Genomic DNA, 21,815 nt, shown 5'->3' with positions numbered 1-21,815 from the left:
ATGGGCTTAGTGACATCTACCTCACAGATGTGTTATGGAAGAAAAGATAGCAGACAACAAAAGATAACAAAGAAGAGTTAGCAAAGAGCTTTGAACATTTAAAAGCACTCCACAAATGAATCCTTGCCTATTTCTTTCTCCCTTTAATCATTTTTTGAGGGGAGTTTAATTGAGATATAATTTACATAATACAAATTTATCCTTTTAAAGTGTACAATTCAATGTTTAATTTTAGTCTATTACAGAGTTGTCAACCATTACCACTATTTAATTTTAGAATATTTTCATAATTCCCCAAAAAAGCATTAGTGACCTCTCTGCTCTCCCCTCCCTAGACCCTGGCAACCATTAATCTCCTTTCTCTCTCTCAACCACTAATCTCCTGTTGTGGACATCTCATGTAAATGGAATCACGTAATATGTAGCCTCTTCTGACTGACTTATTTCACGTAGCATAAAGTTTTCAAGTGCATCCAGGTTGTTGTGTGTATCAGTACTTCATTCCTTTTTATGGCTGAATAATATTCCTTTGTACAATATACCACATTTTTAGAAGATTGGAGTATAGATGATTTACAATGTTGTGCTAGCTTCAAGTGTACAGTACAGTGCTTCAGTTTTTCAGATTCTTTTCCCTTATCGGTCATTACAAAATATCGAGTGTAGTCCCTTGTGCTATACTGTAGGTCCTGTTGGTTGTGTCACATTTTGTTTATCCATTCATCCACTGGTGGACATTTGGGTTGTTTCCACCTTTTGGCTATTGTGAATAGTGCTGCCGTCAATATTTCTGTAAATGTATCTGTTTGACTGCTTTGGGGTATATACCTAGAAGTGGAATTGCTGGGTCATACGGTAACTCCACGCTTAACCTTTCGAGGAACTGCCAAACTATTTCCCAAAGCAGCTGTCCTCCCAGCCTCCCTTTATGTCCCACGCACCTAGGACCTTGAGTAAAGTGACTGGAGACTTGAAGTCAAACTGAGGGTTTATAAGTCCAAGGGGAGGGTGGTCACTTCTGAGTCCCAGTACTGCACTGGTACCAGCTGAGGAAACTTTGATGGTAGGAGCAGGCCAGAGGAGCTGAGCCAGCAAAGAAGTTTGGGGCAGGGAAAATCTTAAGTCAGGAGGTTCTAAAATGCAGTGGATAGTATGTGTATAATTCTATAGATCTGTAATTTTATATTAAAGAAAATGGAGACATATGTAAAAGTAGAAAAAGAAAATTATCCGAGTGCATCCATTACCCAGTTTCAACAATTATCAACTCATAAGCCAATGTTTTTTTAATCAATACGCCTTATTCTACCTCAAACTGCTTCCCCCCCCCCATCCTCCCACCACTCACTCTTATACCTGGATGATTTTAAGGGAAATTTCATGTAATTTTAACTATAGATATTTCATTATACATCTTTAAAACATAAGGAGATATATATATATATATAAATATAATCACAATTCCATTATCATATCTATAATCGTTATCAGTAATTCCTTAATATTATCAAATACCCAGTCAGCGGAGCACAGGTTTCTAAGCCAGCCAGAACACAGTTCCAGTGTTGCTTCCACAACATCAATAGCCCTTCTCTGAGCCTGTTTCATATTGTAAAATGAGGACTATCTTAATAATTCCTAAATCTTCAATAAGGTAATGCATGTAAAGTGCTTACCACAATGCCTGATGCACAATAGTAAATGCTCAAAACTCACCAATCCAGAGCCATACCTGTACTACCTGGCCCTTACCCCCCTGGAAGCAATATTCCTCTGCCTTAATCATCCCAGGACCAGGTACCAGGCAACCAGAGACCACTCGTATCGCTTAGAGCCTACTGTAATTATTCAAACTAAGCAGTCCTAACTTGTTACCCTGCCCTGCCTTGCCTGTCCTGCAGAAATGCAGAAACTCATAAAGGCCATGGCCTAGGCTCTCCCCTCGCTCCTGTCCCTTTGCCTCCTGACCAACACTGGTGCTTCCCCGTGTGGCTCTGCATGGCGTGGGTGCCTCCTATTTCTGACCTATGAGTATGATGAACCTTGTTTTCCTGAAAAAAAAAAATAGTAAGTGCTCAATAAAGTTTAGCTAAGATTATTATTTATTAATAATGTAAAATATCTGAGTTGCTATTAAGGTACCTTTAAGAGTGGTTTTGGCTTAGAATCAAGAAGCAGATTTGGGGCCTTGCCAACAGATTTTTTTTTGGGGGGGAAGAAAAAAACCCAAACCAAAAGGTGGCTGAAAAAGCTACAGAACACTGGCATATATAGTTTATTCCCCCTGAGCTTCCCGTTCATGGCGGTAGACGCATGTGCATATTAAAGAGAGAGGCGAGCGGGCTGGGACATAGGGTGTCAGCTTTGGAACAGATTCCTTGCTCAAGAAATGAAGCCCCAAGTAACCTGGGCGGCCATGGGCTTAAAGCTCCACCTTGTGGGGACTGGTGCACGAGCTACCCTGCATCTGTGCCTGAGGTCTGGGAATGGAAGGCAGCCTCATCCTGCTGGGTTGCCCTTAGAATCATTCCCCTGCTTCTGGGGCGGGCTTGCTCTCTGCTGCCTGTTCCAGGCATCAGCTGAGAGCTTTTTTAATAAAAATGGAACCCAAAGGAGGGGTGATAAGGTATCTGATTTTAACCCAAAGTGAGAGAACACCAGATGTTTCATTCTGTCTGAAGGTTCGAGGGAGGAAAAGCAATTAGCAGCTGCTGCTGATTTAGCAACAGACACCTGCTAAATGAAAATCTGTAAAACCGGTCAGGCTTGGCACCAGAAGTGCATACGCTGCTTCTCAGGCATTTCTGGGAATTGTAAATTACGTTGGCCCAAAATAGGCGGGGGCGGGGAGATATAGAGGGGGGCTATAAGAAGCGGAACATGTCCATATAGACCAAGGAGTATGCTTTTTTTTAAGATGACAGCCACTTAGAAATGGCTATTTGGAGGGTGAATGGAGAGGAAGAGAAGGCCATGAATCTTCCAGAAGCTGCCTGGTTCCTCCCTGCTTCTGGTCTGACTCACAGGCTGCCCTCTGTGGGGACCGTCCCATGGGAGCAGAGGTCCAGCTGACAGGAGGGTGGGGAGAATGCTGTTTCCCTCCCCCTGCTGATCCAGAGCCCACCCCTCTCCTCCTTCGAGGGCAGTGAGTCTCAAAGCAGGAGAAACCCACAACTCGCGGATTCACAGCAGCTCCCTGCCCTGTGACAGGTACAGACTGGTGACTCCAGGAGCCACCAGGACATCTTTGGCCGGGAAAGGGGTTTATCCGTAACTTTCTGATTTCCAGGATTTGTTTCCAAGTAGCCATGAATACTGCTCTCCACTTCCATTTTCCCGAGGCACACTGAAACGCAACCAGTGGATACGGTAATTGATGAAGAGGGCTTTAGGGATGTGTGTGTGCGTGCGCATGTGTAGCCGATGACAAAGAGGGCTAATTTGTAGGTGATCTAGACTGTGTTAGAAGAATTGGGCCGCTCCCATTTGGGTATCGAACCACATTCACTGTATGTAGCTGCTGTTTTCCTGCTCTCCAAGCTAAGCCAGAAGCCAGCTGCAACTTGGGCCAAAGGGATGGGCCCTGTTCTGTTTCCAATCTTGAGCAAAGGGATGGCGACTTGCTCTGCGGAGCAGAGACCAGGGGGGTTGCTGTTGGCAGACGCAGGGCCAGAGCTGTCCATTGTAAAATACGGCCTGGAACTTTATCCTGGCAGGCTGCTTTCATGTGGTTAAAGACTAAACTCTTAGTTCCAAAGGTGGAACCAGGGAAGATTCTTTTTCCTTTAACTGAGTAGGCCCTTAGGCAAGAAGAGTCGTTCCAGATGTGATTCAGTTTTACTTCCCCTGCCCTGCAATGCCAGTGCAGGAGGGAAGAAGGACCAGGGAGGCAAGGGTAGCGGGAGAGCTAGGATCCCCACCGTCCAGCCAGAACTGGGGGAGCACCCACCTCCTCTGGTCAGGGGCTAGACAGCATTCCCATCAGTCAGCTCCAATACGTGGAATAACTACAGCACAAATACGTGTCCTGTGACAACAGGCTGACCTAGAGGGAGATGCAGGGACCCTGTCTATGATGGCATACACGAGGTGCACTCATGGCTCTTATTGAAGCAGCCAGGGATTACTGGGCTACGTGTACAAGTCATCCAGCCATTACACTCTTTTAATAGTTCAAACTAGTTTGTGTGTCACAATTCAGATGACCTCTCAGCGCAAAATTACTTATTCTCCTTTAGAACCTAAGACCTATAGGCCTCAACTCATTGGAGGAATAATTTTGATCCCTGGTGACCAAAGGAAGCTGTCTCATCCCGAGGTGGTATTTTCTTGGAGGGTCCAGGCCTTCCATAAGGAGTTTGTTTCTCCAGGGACCCTGCTGATGAAGGGGGTTGGGTAGAGCATGACCCTCCACTCATCCCAACCTCCGGCACACAGAGGAGAGTCTGCTTCTTAGCACAGATGTGACTGCTGGATGTCACTTGGTCTGCCACCATTTGATACAGGTTGTAAACTCCAGGTTGGAGCATTTTGTCTCTTTTTTTCCCCTTCAGTCTAGCCTTTTGGGGGGATTTATTGGATATTTTCCCTTTACTAGTTTAGAAGTTATACACACTATTTCAGTTATTGTTTTTTTTAATGTTTATCCTACCAATGTTAACATAAATACCCAGTTCTAGAGTCAGTCAGACTTTTTCTCTCAAATAATACAAGGATCTTATAACATTTTTTTGGTCATAGTTTTACTGAGTTTATTCACATAACATAAAATTCACTCATTTAAAGTGTAGAATGTAAAGTTTTTTAGTATATTCACAGAATCGTGCAACCATCACTACAATTAATTTTTAGAACATTTTTATCAACCCCAAAAGGAAAGTGTAACTGCTTAGCTATCATCTCTCTGTCCCCTTACAGTGCTCCCCAACTCCTGCCCGCCCCCAGCCCTAAGTAACAACTGATCTAATATCTATCTCTATAGATTGGCCTGTTCTGGACATTTCCTATTAATGGAATCATAAAATATTTGTCCTTCTGTGTCTGGCTTCTTTCATTTAGCATAATGTTTGAAAAATTTTTATTGGAGCATAGTTGATTTACAATGTTGTGTTAGTTTCAGGTGTACAGCAAAGTGAATCAGTTATACATATACATATATCCATTAGCATAATGTTTTGAAGATTCATCCATGTTGTAGCATCTATTAATATTCCATTTCTTTATACTGACTAATAAAATTCAATTGTATGGATATGCCATATTGTTTTTTATCCATTCACCTGTTGGTAGACATTTGGATTGTTTCCACTTTATGGCTGTTGTGAATAATGCTGCTATGAACATTGATGTGTAACTTTTTGTGTAGACATGTTTTTGTTTTTGTTCTTTTTTACTCTTGGGTCTATCCATAGGAGTGTATACGCTGAGAAATGGGGTTACAACCTGATTCTTCTGCATGTGGACCTTATAATATTTTAACTCTATTCATTACCCTCAACTTATATGCTTATGTTGTCATGTATTTTAATTCTGTATTATTTTAGCTTTTCTTTTAAAAATAATACAAGACATTATTATTTTATGAAAAAAATGTTCATTTAGATTTACCTACATAATTACCACTTTCTTTGCTCATTATTTTGTATTGTGTCTATTTGACATTAGTTTGCCTTTGCTGGAATTATATTCTTTAGAATTCCCTTTAGAGATGATCTGCTGATGACAAACCCTCTTAGTTTTTCTTTGCCTAAAAATGTTTGTATTCCTTCTTCATTCTTGAAAGATATTTTCACTGGATATAAAATTCTTGGTTCATAATTATTTTTCTCCCAGCACGGTGAAGATGTAATTTTACTATATTCTGTCTTCCACTGTTGCCTTGAAAAGTCATTGGTCAGTCTTAACTTTCACTCCTTGGAAAGTAATCTCTTTTCTTTCTGATTGGTTTTAAGATCTTCTCTTTGTCTTTGGCGTTCTGCAGTTTTACTAGGGTTTGTTTCAATGTTTATTTGTTCTGGCTTATTCTGTTTGAGAGACTGTGGGTACATGTCGTTCTTCAGGTTTCTGAACATTCTTAGCTATTATGCCTTCAGCTATTTTGTCTGTCTCCTCTTCTTCTTCTAGGGCTATGTTTAGAGTTATGTTAGTTCATCTTACTCTGTCTTCCACATCTCTTAATCCTTTTTGTTCCTATCTTCCACTATGCCTTGTCTATGTTGCATTTTGGATAATTTCTTCAGCTCTATATTCCACTTATCTCTTTAGCTGTCTAATCAGTAACTAAACATATCAGTTAAAACTATCAATAGAGTTTTTCATTTCAATTATTTTTCCCTTTTCCAAACCTAAACATAGTCTATAACTATTCTGAGGTCCTTAAAGCTCTGTTTTTACTGGCTCTTGGCTTATTTACTTGTGTGTTTAGGTTTTGTTTTAAATATTACTGTTGTTATTGTTCTTTTATTGTACATTGCTTATTTTCTTTAAAATGTTATTTGTGGGAATTTTTTGAGTCCTGGATTTCTCTAGAGGGCTGGGTTCTGGTTCCAGGATTTTAGTGGAACTAACTAGTTTCTTCCCCTACTACCCCAACTCATCGTTAAGATTTGAGACTGGATTTTCCTTACCATTCTAGGGGTGGGGTAATTTATATTTGCAGTACACCTTTACACTGAAGTGTGGCTTTTTGGGGTCATAGATCTCTTTAAGTACTAACTAGCTTTTGTTATTACCAGAAATGGAAGTCCGGGTCTTGTTTCCCAGCCCTCTTATGTCTGTGTCCTTCCTGTTGGGGGCAGTCAGGAGGATGTTCTAATTCTATTCATTGGTTTGGCCATCTATCTGTTCTCAGTGCTCTCCTGAAATATCTCTATATAAGTTGATAAATACCTACTGTATGTCTGTCTAGTATTGTACTAAGTTCTATGAGGTATCTGGTAGCTATTTAACCTGTCATGTAGCTAACAAAACATTAATATTAGAGGTCGTGAGCCCTTGGGGCACTGATTTAAACCATCTTTTGATTTCTGAGCCCTTCTAAACCCTAGAAATCAGCATTTAGAGTGAGGTGGGTGTAAGTGCATGAAGGCAGGGACCGTTTGTATCTTGTTCATAATAGTTGACACATAAGAGGTGCTTAATATATATTTGTGGATTGATTGATTGATTGAATGAATGAATATGTTGGTGTCTGGGAGGTCATGGAGGTAGATTCCAGTGTTGATTAGTTCCCTTGGCAATATAGTTAGAAGATTCCAGGTCTGGGTTCACATAGTGGGTATGGAAGAGAGAGGATAATATTTCAGTAGCAGGGGATCAAACCATCATGGATTTGAGTCATTTGTAAATCAAGGGTTTCCTCTGTACTGTAAAGGGCCTCAGCATGTATCAGGGTACTATAATGTAGGTCAGTGGGTAGGAACGTGGACTCTGGAGTCAGATTGCCTGTCTTATATCCAGGCTCTGTAACTAACCTGGGGCCAGTTATTAATCTCTCTGTGTCTTAATTCCTTCATGCAAAGAAAGGGGGTTACAGCATTTATCTTATAGAGTTGTTTTAAGTGTTAGTTAATACAAGTACTTAGGACAGTGCCTAGCCGAGAAGTGCTATGTACGAGCAATTAGTAATGATTATTATTCTCTTTATTGTTGTTTTGAACACTAGTCACATCATTATTCTTGTCAGTACATTTTCCTGGGAACTGCCTGTCATTTCTGTGAGAAAATATTCTAATCTCACACCTACCATTTAGACTTCTGGAGGCTGACCTACTGTAGTATTTCCCCAAGCGTAAGTTAAGCACTCCTCCATCCAGATTAGAATGCTGGGCCCCATCCTAGTAGGTCGAAAGGATTCTTTCTCTAAAAATTAGTGACGAAAATCAAGATTCTGCACATTCTCTGTGTGTTGGATTAGCCAGGAGCTGCTGTGAGTCTTAAGTTCATCACCCTTCAGTGCTCATAGAAAACCTGGGAGCAGGCTTGGAGACTGGGAAGGGATTGAGAATGGGAGAGTTAAACAGAAGAGAAGAAAAGAAGTAGAAAGAGAAGTGAGCAGAGTCTACTCATGTCAGGAGGTTGTCAAATACCAACTTTCGGCCTCTTCTCAAGGGTCATGCCTCAAGGGGTCATGTGACGTTTGCCTCCCCTTGATTTAGGGATTCCTGAACCTGTCTCCAGCTTGTAGCTTGTAGCCTGGTGTTGGAGACAACAGGGCAGGGAGGCCTGCCTTACAAATGGCTGCCTGGCACACTGGTTGCCTTCAAGCAAGGGCCCCCAAGGAGTAGAAGATTAACCAGACTCCATGGTTGGTTGGTTGAGGGAAGTGGGCTGTTTACTGAGTGCCCTTGAGCTGTTTTGACTGGGCTAAGAGCCAAATCTCAGATGTGTTTGTCCCTCCCTTTGCTCTAGTGCTAGTGTGGGGTTGGCCTTATTTCAAGCCATCTGATGCTCAAGTCCTTTGAAGGCGCTAAAATCGAGCCAGATGGCATCACAGACTGCTTGGGCTGATGAGGGACTGGAAGTTTAGTACCTTTCCTCTCGTCCCTTCCACTCTGCATGGCTCACATTTTCTGTGTGGAATCTGTAACCCAAGGCCGAGGAGAACGAGGCCTTGGTCCTGTCAGTGGTGCAAAAGGTCCTCGTGGGTCCCCTTGTCACACACCCTGAGCAGGGAGGCCAGCCCTGGCTCAGTCATTCCGCAGGTGTGGTTTGGCCTCCACACACAAGCTGACTGTCTTTTGACTTGTAGCTGCCCTGGTTCCTCTGTAGGGCTTTTGCGCAATCTCTGTCATTAGCCTTTCCCCTGAGTTCTGTGGAGAGGGCCATACAAATATTTACTTTCCCTCCTTGAGTAAAAAGTCAAATAACGTGTTCAGGGCTGGACTTCTATGTCCTGAAGTACCTTCTTGTGTACTCAAAGCTTCTCTCCTTTTTCCACATGAAATTCGAGCTTTGGCTCAGTCTGAAGAAGTAGTAAATCTGGTTTCGGTGACCGTGGAGCCCCCCTGGGGTCTTGGATGGCTAGTGCCCATATGGTGGTAGCTGGGTGTAGGGTCAGGCCTTCAGGCTTCACAGTAGACCCTATTTCTGTTCCATCAGGGGAACAGCCTGGTGTTTTGATATATAATAGACAACAGTGGTTTTAAGGTTATGCATTCTGGAGCCCGGTTGCCTGGGTTCACATCCTGGCTCAGCCTTGAGACCTTGGGCAAGTTAGTGAATGAAACCGCTACCGCTTTTTCTTTTTAAACAGACCTTTGGTACAAAGGTCTGTTTAAATCATAAATCATATTTATAATTCTCGATTCATAACAAGTTTCAACACTGGTCCGTTTATGGCATGCTTTAATTTTATTCATGAGTACATTTATTTATTCATGGAGAGTATTATAAACAACTATGAACTCAACCCAACAACTAGCCACCTTGATAATAACTTACCGACGTGAGCCTATGTGCTTCCCCCACCCTGCTCCCTACGTCCGTGCCCGCCACTGTGAACCACTAGCCTCAACTTCGGCTATGATTCCTTTTCTCTTTTTAAAAGTAATATTATCCCTCTTCTCATGTACACAGAAAAATAAATATATATATATTATATATAGTAAAATATGTAATATTTTATATATGTAAAACAGTCCTAAATAAGGCATTATATAATTGTAGTTGCTTTTTGATCCTTATAAAAAGGGGATTATGTTGTATGTAGTCTTCTGGGATTTGCCTATTTTAGTCAACGTTCTGTTTGTAAGATGCATCCCTATTATTGAGTATAAGCGTAGTTACATTTTCACTGTGGTGTAACATTCCATCGCAGAAACATAGCACAGTGCCTTTCTTCATTCCCTTTGTGATGGGCATTTTGCTGTTGCCGGTATCTTGCTATTACAAGAAACCGGCCTGTCCTCAATTTCCTCATCTTAAAATTGGAGAATAAAAATAGGAGCTACCTCATAAGTATGTGATGAAGATGAAAGGAGTTAATACTTGTGAAGTGCTTAAAACAGTGCCTGGCTCATAGCACACGTTTGGCCAGTGTATTCGTTTCCTCGGGCTGCCATCGCCAATACCACAGACAGAGAAGCTTAAACAACAGAAACATTTCTTTACAGTTTTGGAGGCTACAAGTCTAAGGTCAAGGTTTCAGCAGTGTTACTTTCTTCTGAGGGCCTCCCTCTTTGGTCCTAACCTCCTCTTCTTATAAAGACACCAGTCAGACTGGTGTATATATATATATATATATATATATATGTAATAAGGTCCCATATAACCTTATTTTATCTTAATTACATCTGTAAAGGATCTCCAAAGAGTAAAGTTCTGAGGCACTGGGGGTTGGGGCTTCAACATACGGATTCTGGGGAGACACAACTCAGCCCATAACGGTCAGTAAGTATAAGCTATTATGACCGTCATTATCTCCATCATTACAGCTCAGGAAAATGCAACAGACTTGTTATGACATAGCCCCTGGGAGTACTCAAAAGTTAGCTCTTACTACTACTGCTACTACTATTATTATCATCATTATTATTATTTGGTCAGAAGCCCAGAGTTTTCTTCCCTGCCTTTTCAGAAATGACTTTTGATGCCAGCAACGGTACTAAAGAATGGCACTCTGTGGTTTCCCAGGGTGATAGGCAGCAGCTCCTAAGTCTGTTAGAGGTGAGAGGAGAGGAGCTACGAGGTTTCATTGTCACCTTGGTTAAAGGAAACTAACCAAGCAAAGGGAGGCCTTGCGGGCGAGCCAGTGGCTGACTGACCCGAAATTGCCACTCAGTAAAGTTCTGTGGGCTTGCCAGGCCTGGGCTGCTGTACCAGGAAATACACTTACACAAGTAACTGCACCACCAGAGCAAACAACGTCTTTCATGGGCTTAGAATATTTTGTTTGACATTAGGGAGCTGGCTAGCAGCCACAACTCTGCTCTCCTGCTCTCCCTCTGGAAGGCTCTGAGCACCGAGGAGGAAGTAAGGAGTAGCCCTGATAGGATCTGGACTCCAAAAGGAAGGAGCAGCTCCCCCGCGCCAGTTGCCCACCCCTCCCTCTCTCCACATCAGACCTTGAGTGTAAGATGGAATTCCATGTGCCTGGTAGGACTGTGGGCATCTGTCCGTACTGGGGCTTGGGAGTGGGCTCACAAGGGAAGATACGGTGAGAACAAGGGACTTGGGAGGAAGTCTCTAATGTGCTCTGTTGTCGTTTTTCTTATGTCAGGGTTTCCGAAAGCAAGCTCATCGCACGAGGTCAATGGTGCCGAAGCACGGCAGTAGAGGGCTGCCGCTCGCTCAGGCAAAACAGCGCCGTCTGTCCTGCTGTGGTAGCTTTTATGAAAGCATTATCTAGGTTTACACTTTAAGACTTGTTTTCTTAACATTCCAGAAATGCCAAAGTAGCAACATATGCTTCTATTGATTATACAAGCAATAATGGGCTTTCTTGAAGACATGCCGTGCTTCGTCCTTGAGCGCAAGAGCAGCACAAAGTTCCCACCATTATTTTGATTATACTGAAGTAGCACAAGGACACTTCCTTGCATTCCCACCGTTCTGATTATACTGAGGACATCTCATGGATCAGTGCCCAAAGCACTCAATGCTTCTTCGCAGGCCCCCGGTTTGCCCGGGGGGCTCAAAGCAATCAGGACTGTTTGCAATTCTGGCTTATTCACCAGCCCCCAGTTTGCTGGGGGGGGGCTCATGGGTCACGTCTCCTTTCCATGTCCTCAGTTATTCCACTACAGTGCTCAGATTAAAAACTAGAAAAAATTCACACTAATCATCCTTAATAGCTTAATGCATCCTCCTGGTTAAGGATGCCTGCAATACAGAGATAAGAAGAATATAACATGAAAATTCTCCTCCACCCGCTCCCCAGAGATAATTGCTGCTAAGGTGTACATTCCTCTTGTGACCTTTTTTTTTTTGACTTTTAAACTTTCAGCTACATGATTCATAAATTAATGCATTAATTTGTCATAAAAATCCAACTATACACATATATAGAATCCAAGTCTAAGTCTCCCCTTCCCTGTCCTCCCCAGTCCTCTTCCCCCACCCAGTTTGGTAAATATCATTCCAGTGCTTTTCCTGTGCATTTATAGTCATCTAAAAGTACAAAGACTAATTTGGCCTTTTTCTTCTACAAAAAGGATCATGCTGTGTTCGATATAGATTTGTTCTGTTTTACCTACAAATGGTTGTACCTCCTTTTTTGTAAATGGTTGCAGAGTTAATCTTCCAGAGTATTTTTTGATGACTCTCCTGCCAGTGGACATTCAGTTAGCTATTTTGTTATTAGATATTTTTTTGTTATTACAAATAATGTTGCAGTGAACATCTTTATACATACAGCTTTGTTCATACATGCAAGTGTCTCTGTTGGTATAAATTTTTAGAAGTGAAATTAGTGAGTCAAAGTGAACGGGTATTTAACATTTTTTATAAATTTTGACAAATTGTTCTCCAAAATGATTGGACCACCTAAGTGGCTATCGACAGATGAATGGATAAAGGAGATGTGGCACGTATATACAATGGAATGTTACTCAGCCATAAAAAGAAACGAAAGTGAGTTATTTATAGTGAGGTGGATGGACCTAGAGACTGTCATACAGAGTGAAGTAAGTCAGAAAGAGAAAAACAAATACCGTATGCTGACACATATATATGGAATCTTAAAAAAAATCGTGCTGGGCTTCCCTGGTGGCGCAGTGGTTGAGAGTCCGCCTGCCGATGCAGGGGACACGGGTTCGTGCCCCGGTCTGGGAAGATCCCACATGCCGCGGAGCGGCTGGGCCCGTGAGCCATGGCCGCTGAGCCTGCGCGTCCGGAGCCTGTGCTCTGCAACGGGAGAGGCCACAACAGTGAGAGGCCCGCGTACCGCAAAAAAAAAAAAAAAAAAAAAAAAAAATCGTGCTGAAGAACCTAGGGGCAGGACAGGAATCAAGACGCAGATGTAGAGAATGGACTTGAGGACACGGGGAGGGGGAAGGGTAAGCTGAGACGAAGTGAGAGAGTGGCATGGCCATATATACACTACCAAATGTAAAAGAGGTAGCTAGTGGGAAGCAGCCGCATAGCACAGGGAGATCAACTCGGTGCTCTCTGACCACCTAGAGGGGTGGGATAGGGAGGGTGGGAGGGAGACGCAAGAGGGAGGAGATATGGGGATATAGGTATATGTATAACTGATTCACTTTGTTATAAAGCAGAAACTAACACACCATTGTAAAGCAATTATACTCCAATAAAGATGTTAAAAAAACACAAAAACACAAGCAAACAAAGAAACCAAAATGATTGCACCTTGTTTTTTCTTCCAGTTAATTATACCTTAAGATTTTGCTGTATTAGTTCATATAGATTTACCTTCTTTAAATTTATTTACATTTTAAAAACTTCCCAACTTCTTATAAAAATTTTCAAACATCCCAAAGAGTTGAAATAAGAGTATAGTGAACAATGACTGTATACCCTCAAGCTAGATTCAGCAATTACTGTTTTTCCCTATTCACTTTCTTTTCTCTCTTTCTCCCTGTAAGTTTGCTGAATCATTTCCCCTCAAATTGCAGACATCTTGACACTTCAGTTCTAAATACTTCAGCCTACAGCTCCTAGGGAAAAGGACATTCTCTTGTATATCCACAATACCATAATCACACTCAAGATAATTATCAACAATTCTCTAACACTGTCTTCTTTATCTAATAGTCTGTTTATATTCAGATTTTCCCAGTTATCCCAGGAATGTGTTTTTTTAAGTTTTTGTGTTTTTTTTTTTTTTAAATCTGAATCCAGTCAGGTTTCAAGATTGCTTTTGTTCTCTCTCTTCAGGTTTTGTTTATTCACTTTTTAAAATCTAGGAGCAGTTCCCCCACCCTCTCATTCATGACATTGACATTTTGGTGAATCCAGGCCCGTTGTTTTGCAGAATGTTCCACATCCGGGATTTGTCTGTTTGCCGTGGCACCTTGTTGTTTTTCATGGCAGCATGGTATTCTGTTCTGTGAATGTATCGCGGTTGATTTTTAGGTTGTAGGCATTCCTTTTGTGGCTTCTCTCACAAGTGGTATTTAGTCCCAAAGAGTTTGAGGCACCGGTAGCCACAGTAGAAGTCTGTGGTCAGTTAATGAAAATAAAGTGTTCCAAAGCCAAACTTGGTTGGCAGGAGAATTACCGAAGGCTGCATCCTTTCCCCTTGAAGGAAGATTGATTATTGTTCTAGTCTGTTCAGGTTCCTATAACAAAATACCATAAACTGTGTGGCTTATAAACCTCAGAGATCGATTTCTCACACTTCTGGAGGCTGGAAGTCTGATCAGGGTACCAGCAGGGTCAAGTGCAGACCCTTTTCCGGGTCACAGGGCAGGAAGGGCTAGGGAGCTCTCTGAGGCCTCCGTTTTCATCAGAACCTAATCTCCTCCTAAAGGCCCCACCTCCTAATACCATCCCATCAGACATGAATTTGAGGGAGACACAAGCATTCAGACCATAGCAATAATCTGTTTTGATTCTCTGATTTCTTTGGAGAGGCTACAGTCTGGGGCTCAGCTGAGAGCAAGGTCCTCTCTTTGTAACCACCCATCCTCACTGTGCACTTCATCAGCAGCCGAGCACCCTTTGGGTAACACAAGTCCCCAGCTGGCTAGCGGAAACTCCTGGGTTGTGAACTTCCCCCACTCCCAGCACACCCCTCCCCCGTGCAGCTGTTCTCACTTCAGCTCGTCCTTCCCTCCTCACTTCCTGGAGCCCAAGGCTACCGCTCCTCTATGTGCTCTGGCTCCCAGCCCTCCTGTCCGCTTCAGGACCTCTCACCATCCAGTGCCTCCTGCCCCTCTTGCTTCTTCAACCTCCCTCTCCCCACTGGCACCTTCCCTCCATCTATAACTATGTTCAAGTATCTCCCAATTCTATCAATACTCTCCTTGAGCTACGACTTCCATCTCTCGCCATCCATTCACTCTTGAAAGAGTACCATGGACAGGGGTCTGCAAAGTGGGCTGCATAAGGTGTTCTATTTGGGTTCATAAAGAGAATATCAGCATTTCTATCCCTTTTAGAATTTCATCCATTTACTTTTCTCTGTTTGTATTTCATATACATGTATATCATTTGCCTTTCAACTCTTCTCATCTTCTCCAGCCTCCTTGAGATCCAGACCCACATTCCCACTGATTTATGGGCATTTCTGCGAGGTTCTCACACTGGACTCACAAACTCAGCCCGGTCTCAGCTTTCCTTATGCCCCTCGTCCTCCAACCTGCTGCCTTGACTGTCGGCCCCAACTTAGGGAGGAATCCCAACATCCCACCAGCCAGCTAGGCCATCAGCCTGGGGTCATCTTTGACCTGTCCTGTCACTCCTGCTTACCCCCACCCCCCACCCCCGCCATCTGTGTCAGTTACTCAGTCCTGGTGATTCAGCTTCCTTAGGTTATCTCAAACCTGCGCATCCTCTGTTCTCTCGCTGCCTCTGCCTTCAAGCTTGATTTAGACATGTCTATTCCCAGTCCCTGACACACAGCCACCAGCTGGAGCTCTGCACAACTGTACATCGTACAGGACCGTCCCTACTTTTAAAGAAAAATCCGACCAAATCCAGTGCTTGATATACAGGTCCTTCCATGCTCTTTTGCTGCGCTGATGTTATCCCTTTATCTGTTAGCTTTCTCAACCAGACTATGAGCTCTTGTAGGGCAGGGACTGTGTCTTCATCACTGCCGTGTACCCAGAGCCAGACACATGACCTGCCACCTAGGAGTGTCTCAATAAATGCTTTTTTTTAATTGGTTGGCCGAGAGTAAGAGTGAGACTGTCATGGGTGAGAAGAGGAGAGCGGTGTTGATACTCCTTTGAGAAATAGAGAAGTCTCCAGGAGAAACTCTCTCTTAGAGATGGGCCAAAAGAATGGATTGAGCTGGGAAGCTAAAGTTATCCTAGTAGTCGTCTGATAAAATAGTGATTTGTGACTTAGGGCTGTGGGCAGGCCCAGGTGCCACCAGCTCTAGCTGGAAGCTCTTGCTAGGGCAGAATAGTGAGGTGAAATGAGGTTCGGCTTTTGACCCAGAGAGACCTGGCATTAGTCTTGATGGCTGGAGTTGAAATCCTGGCTTTACCACTCACTGGCTGCCTTGATGTTGAAAAGGAGGATGATAATAACAGCTAGCATTTATTGAGTACATATTATATGCCAGCACTGGGCCAGGAACTCTACACGAATTATTTCACCTAATTTCATCACAACTTGATGAGATAGCTTCTATTGTCATTCCCACTTTACAAATGAGCCAACCGAAGCTCAGCAAGATTGTGATTTGCCCAAAGTTGCATAGCAACTAAATGATGGAGCTAGAATTTCAGTCGTAACAGCCTGACTCTAGGCTGGAGATATTCATTTGGGAGTCATCAGTATATAGATGGTATTTAGAGCCAGGAGCCTGGATAAGATTGTCTGGTGAGTGAGAGTAGATAGAAAAGAAAGCCAAGGACTTGGTTCTGGGCCCCTCCAATATGTAGAGGAATTAGGAACATGGAGGTCATTGGTAACCTCAATCAAAGCTATTTCGGGGGTTGGGGTGTGGTAGGTATGAAAATTTGATTGGAGTGGATGGAAGGATAATTCAGAGGAGAAGAAATGATGGCAGTGAGGAGAGACAAACCATTTGAGGAGTTTCTCTATAAAGGGAAGCAGAGATATGGGGGTGATAGCTGGAGGGTGCAGTGGGATCAAGAATATTTGTCTCTTAGGGAGGGTGGGAGGGAGACGCAAGAGGGAGGAGATATGGGGATATGTGTATATGTATAACTGATTCACTTTGTTATACAGCAGAAACTAACACACCATTGTAAAGCAATTACACTCCAATAAAGATGTTAAAAAAAAAGAACTTTTGTCTCTAGATGAACGACTTTGTAGCTTGTTTTATGATAGGAATGATCCAGTGAAAAGGGGGACAAATGGCTGGTGGTGCGTCCCCGAGTAGACGAGAAAGGATAGGATCTAGTGCAGGAATGGGGACTAGCCTTAGCCAGCAGCATGGGTGGGGACGCTGCAAGGAGGAGGGCGGACATGGAGGTGGGAGCTTGTTGATGTTCTCTTCCAGTTGCCCCCTTTTCCCCCAATGAACTAGAAAGTCATGCCACCAGCCGAGGGGGAGGATGGGGGAACGTTTGAGGAACACAGGAGAAGTTATGAAATAGTGATAGGAATCGTTCAGGAGAGAGGAGAGTGAACGGACTTGAATGTAGTTGGATTATAAGGTCGCATTAAGGGCCCGCTCAAAGTTTGCAGTCATGAATTTCAAGGGTTAACAGCATAGCTTCACGTTTTTCTCCAGCCGTGCTTACTTGCATGGTAGAGGCACGGAAAAGGGTTGAAAATGTATGGAAGGGAGTAATGGGCAAGTATAGAAGTGAGGACATGAGGTAGGTGACGGCCAGGAAAACAGTGGAGGATCAGATGTGGGTCCTAGTGAAGGTGGAGGATTATTAGTCGGGATGTGAGGGGCGCGGAGTGATTGGGTAGATAGGAGGTGGTGGTTGGAGAGTGGGGTGCATGACAGAGTTTATGGAAGGGTTGGAGGTGTTGGCAGTGACAGGTATGATCATGGGGATAAAGGGCTGAGGTGAGATGGAGGTGAGACCCTCGAGGGGAATGGAGTTCAAGGCATTAGAAGCCAGTGCGTGCTAAATATTGAAAACACGGGAATTTTGACAAAGGCATGTTGGACGGCAGTGACAGGGAGGGTCCAGAGTTGAGTTCTACAAGGAGAGTAGTGGGTGGGAGAGACTGACGACATAAGGTTCAGATCAGGGCAGCGGTTAGGAAGGAGACAGCGTTGAGGGGCAGACAGGACCCCTCCCGGCCCAGGGGTACAAGGTGACATGGGAGGGAAAGCACCCACCACTTGAGAGGGCTGTAGGGATAGCTGTGTCCTCAGAGGGGCGACCAGGTTTTCATCAAAGTAAGAAGGTCCAGGGACCGCTCAGAGAAGAGTTTGAAGATGGAGGGGATTTTGCAGATGATAGTGGGTTCCAGGGGATAGAGGGGAAGGGTTTCCAGCGTCGGGGAGCAGTGGAAGGCGGTCTCAGATTCGGGCTTGTAGAGAGCCGTATGGAGGTTAGAGTTCAGCTGTTGGGCGGGGACCTGGGAGTCTTGGGCTTCTTACGGTAACGGAAGTAACCAGGGACATTCGGCACACTGGGATGGGCGGTCTTCACGGCAGAGTGTGGTGGTGTGGCTGTCAGAGGGCGGAGGGTCGGTAGGAAGGAGGTCGGGGATCTCGCCATGGATGGAACCCGTGCACTTCATATTTCGGCCAGTCCGATCCCAGAGGCCTGGAGAACTTTACCCGTCTACTCTTTTGGTTCTGAAAAAAGATGTTGACTTGGACGTGAGAAGGAAGTTATGACTTATGTAGCTTAAAATGTTTTTATTGCCTTTGGCTTTCCATTGCAGTGATGTAGGACTTTCTGTCTAAAGCCTCGGGAATCCCCCAGCTGAAAAGGAGCCCAGATATGTACATTAGACTCGAGTTCCAGATGCGCGTTCTGGAGGGCAGAGATGAATTAGCCAAGTGGAACTTCTTCTGGGGGAAGTAAGACACTTCACAGATAGTGTTTATGAAACGGGTATCTTGCAATAACTAAGTGAGATAAGACACATGAAAGTATTTAACGCAGTGCGTGGTACATAAGTACTTTCTAAATATTCTTTGTTATTAAATGTCCACTGGTAGGTTCTTGCGTTCAGCTCCCTTCCCTGCCACTTGCGTGGTTTTCTTATGTTGCCCTCCTTCTCCTTCATCCCTTTCCCTTCCTCTCCCTGGCCTTAGCTGTCAGCGGTGCCCACACCTAGTTGAACACTCTCTGTATCCTTCTGAGGTAGAGAACTCTTGGAATAGGGGGAGAGGCCGCCCTCAGAGGAAAGACGCTGCTGTTGGGGCCGGTCTCCTGGCCACCCCAGCTGAGATCTGTGACCGAGGTGTCTCCAGAGTCCCGGTGGGAGCTGAGAGACCTGTGTTGCAGGCCAAGCTTGGCCACTGTGAGGGCGGGCATCACGTGAACAGGGAGGGACTGGGTCCAGGCCCCAGGTGGAGGACAATTGCTGATGCTGTTGTTGCTAATGTGCTTCGATTACCACTCCCCTTGTTAACAGGGGCTCAGTTCCACTGCGCATCTCCCCTGCGCATCTCCCAGGTGTCAGGATTTTGTGGGAGGGAAGGAGCGGGGCGTAGGGTAGGGGAGTGTACAAGCTAAGAGTATAAACTCGAGAGCCAGACTGCCTGGGTTTGACTCCTGGTTCTGTCACCAGATGAGGCCTGTGCCCTTGGGTAAGTTATCTAACTTCTCTGTGCCTCAATTTCTCATCTCTAAAGTGGAGTTAATGGGAACAGTTACAGGTGAATTAATAGGTGAACTGATAGTTAACAAAGTGCTTAATGGTTCCTGGCATGCAATAAGGATTCTACAAATGTTTGTTTCAGTAAAATTTTTAAAAATGTTTTTACAGCAATCTTATAACAGCATAACTGTTTTAATTTTACTGGTGCCAAAACTGGGATGGAGAGGTTAAGTGACTTGCCCGAGGCCACAGGGATATTAACTGGCGGAGTCGAATCTAGAATAGGAATTTGGCAGACTCGAAAGTCCTTGCTTGGCGGCCGCAATGCTGAACTGCCTCCCCGGACCTGCCTGGTGGGGAGTTTGCTTTCTAGAAGGGCTGTGAGGGAAGGGAAAGCAAGTGGGCACCGTGAGTCTAGGTGGGTAAATAGCGGCTGGAGTCTGAGACTTCAGCAATGGGGATACTGCTTGGGGACCTGGCTGGGACCCGGGTGAGCCCAGTTCTCTGCTCCCTGCTGTGGGAGCAGCAGGGAGAGGTCTAGTCCCTTAGGCGCCAGAGAGCTGAGCCTTCCCGAGCCCTTTGCCTTCTTGCCTGCTTTCTGTGTGACCGCAGTCTAGTCAGTTAATTTAAGATAGTAGAGTGGTCCCAGACCACGTTACTCTGAGGGTCCCCGTGGGCCTCGCAGGCCTCCAGAGTTACCTCCTGCTGGTGGTTTCCTCCACTGTGAAACCCCATGACCCCTTAAAGCTGCTCCGGCGAGGTCTACAGAGACGCTTGGAACCTCATTTCTCTTTCTGGGATTTTACATTTCTTTCTGTGAGCATAAAATAATAGTCGATTATCATCTGGGTCCTTGGGAAAATTTCCTTCTGAATCGGTTTTTATTTTCAAGAGCCAGACCGATGACTCTGTCCAGGGTCTGCAGTCATCTCAGCTCCCATTCTAGGAGCTCTGCCATCTTTTGGTTTGGGCCCTTGGGTTCCTGGGTGTCGGGAGCCCAGAACTGGGTCCTCTCATGAGCTCACATGTTTGGTTCTGCGCTCGCCCTGTTGGGCACAGTGAGGCAGCTGACCCTTGCCCTGGGTGTCCTTGTTTCTCTGGGCTTCCCCTTGGCGGTCGGGGTGGGGGGGAGGTGTGTGGGTGTGCGTGTGTGTATCTGTGTGTGTGTGTGTCTGTGTAGGGCTGTGTAAGCCCCGGAGGCCAGGCCTCTTGCCAGCAGCTGCAGTTCTTTTCCCAAAATTGAGTTAGCCGCTCAGCTGTTTCCACTCTCCCCCCACTGCCAAGCGCTGCAGCACGGTCCCCGTGCCAGGTTGAAAGAGCACTCTGCTTTGGTAATTTAGAGCTTCCATTTTGAGAGAGATGGGAAACAGGAGTGAATGAGTGGGCACGTTGGATGGAAGGAGGGTGGGGACATTCTTTTTGGCAAGCTACGCCCGAACTGGCCCAGCTGCTTGGTCTTCACCCAAAATTAGGGCTAACCCTGGACTGACCCCAAGTATCCCGTGGAGAAACTCTTTATTCTTGGATCTAGACCTAACCAGACCTGGCAATCAATATTTTTTAATCTGCAAAATGGGAATAATAAATCCTACCCCATATGTTCTTCATGTCAAATGAGAAATAAGCTTTTAAGTAGTCCATCAGCTACTCACCAGGAGCAGGAAGTGACGCAAGCCTGTGTTTCTTCAAGTATATTTCTGCAGAACACTAAGTGCTATTTTTTTTTTTTTACAAAGGCACTGGCTAAATAAGTTTTGGGCCACACCGGATAAACAGTGTTAAGCAGCCGCCTCTTTTTTTTTTTTTTTTTTTTTGGCGGTACGCGGGCCTCTCACTGCTGTGGCCTCTCCTCTTGTGGAGCACAGGCTCCGGACGCGCAGGCTCAGCGGCCATGGCTCACGGGCCCAGCCGCTCCGCGGCACGTGGGATCTTCGTGGACCGGGGCACGAGCCCGTGTCCCCTGCATCGGCAGGCGGACTCTCAACCCCTGCGCCACCAGGGAAGCCCAAGCAGCCTTCTTCTTTGCACAGACCCCACAGGTCCTTAATCTGCCACTAATATACATGGTGAATCTCCAAGGGGATAGATTGTAGGTAACATTTCTTAAATTTTTCGCCAAACTTTCTCAGTGGAGCAGTTTTCAAGTACCATCTCTGCAAAATACACTTTGGAAGATGCCAGCGTAGGTCATAGGTATATTCATTTCATTCTTTTTTCTCTAATTGCAAAGGGAGTTGAACTGGTTGAAGTGCATGGGGTTGCTAAGATGTGGGTCCTTGGGAGCGAGGGCGTTCAGCTTCAGAATCTGTTGGAATGAGTGCTTCCTGCTCTGAAACACTTCTCTCTCTCCTGTCCTTACAGCTCCCCTTTGAATTGGAGATTTACTACATTCAGCATGTTATGCTCTACGTGGTACCCATCTACCTGCTCTGGAAAGGAGGTAAGGCCAGCAGGCCCCACCCCTGTGCCAT

The 21,815-nt window shown here is 44.7% G+C and overlaps 1 protein-coding gene across 1 annotated transcript in view; it reads left to right on the top strand.

Moving 5' to 3' along the window:
* The window catches only part of TMEM164 (transmembrane protein 164), a 161,823-nt gene that overhangs the window by 106,122 nt on the left and 33,886 nt on the right, over positions 1-21,815 (top strand). Inside the window, exon 5 of the mRNA XM_030835750.2 lies at positions 21,706-21,784. Within this exon, the coding sequence (XP_030691610.1) occupies positions 21,706-21,784 (79 nt within the window). The remainder of the gene's footprint in view (positions 1-21,705; positions 21,785-21,815) is intronic.

Source organism: Globicephala melas, chromosome X (genome assembly GCF_963455315.2).
Source record: "Globicephala melas chromosome X, mGloMel1.2, whole genome shotgun sequence".
Lineage (NCBI taxonomy): Eukaryota > Metazoa > Chordata > Mammalia > Artiodactyla > Delphinidae > Globicephala > Globicephala melas.
The sequence above is the reverse complement of the archived record's forward strand: the minus strand, read 5'-3'. Positions and strand labels throughout refer to the sequence as shown.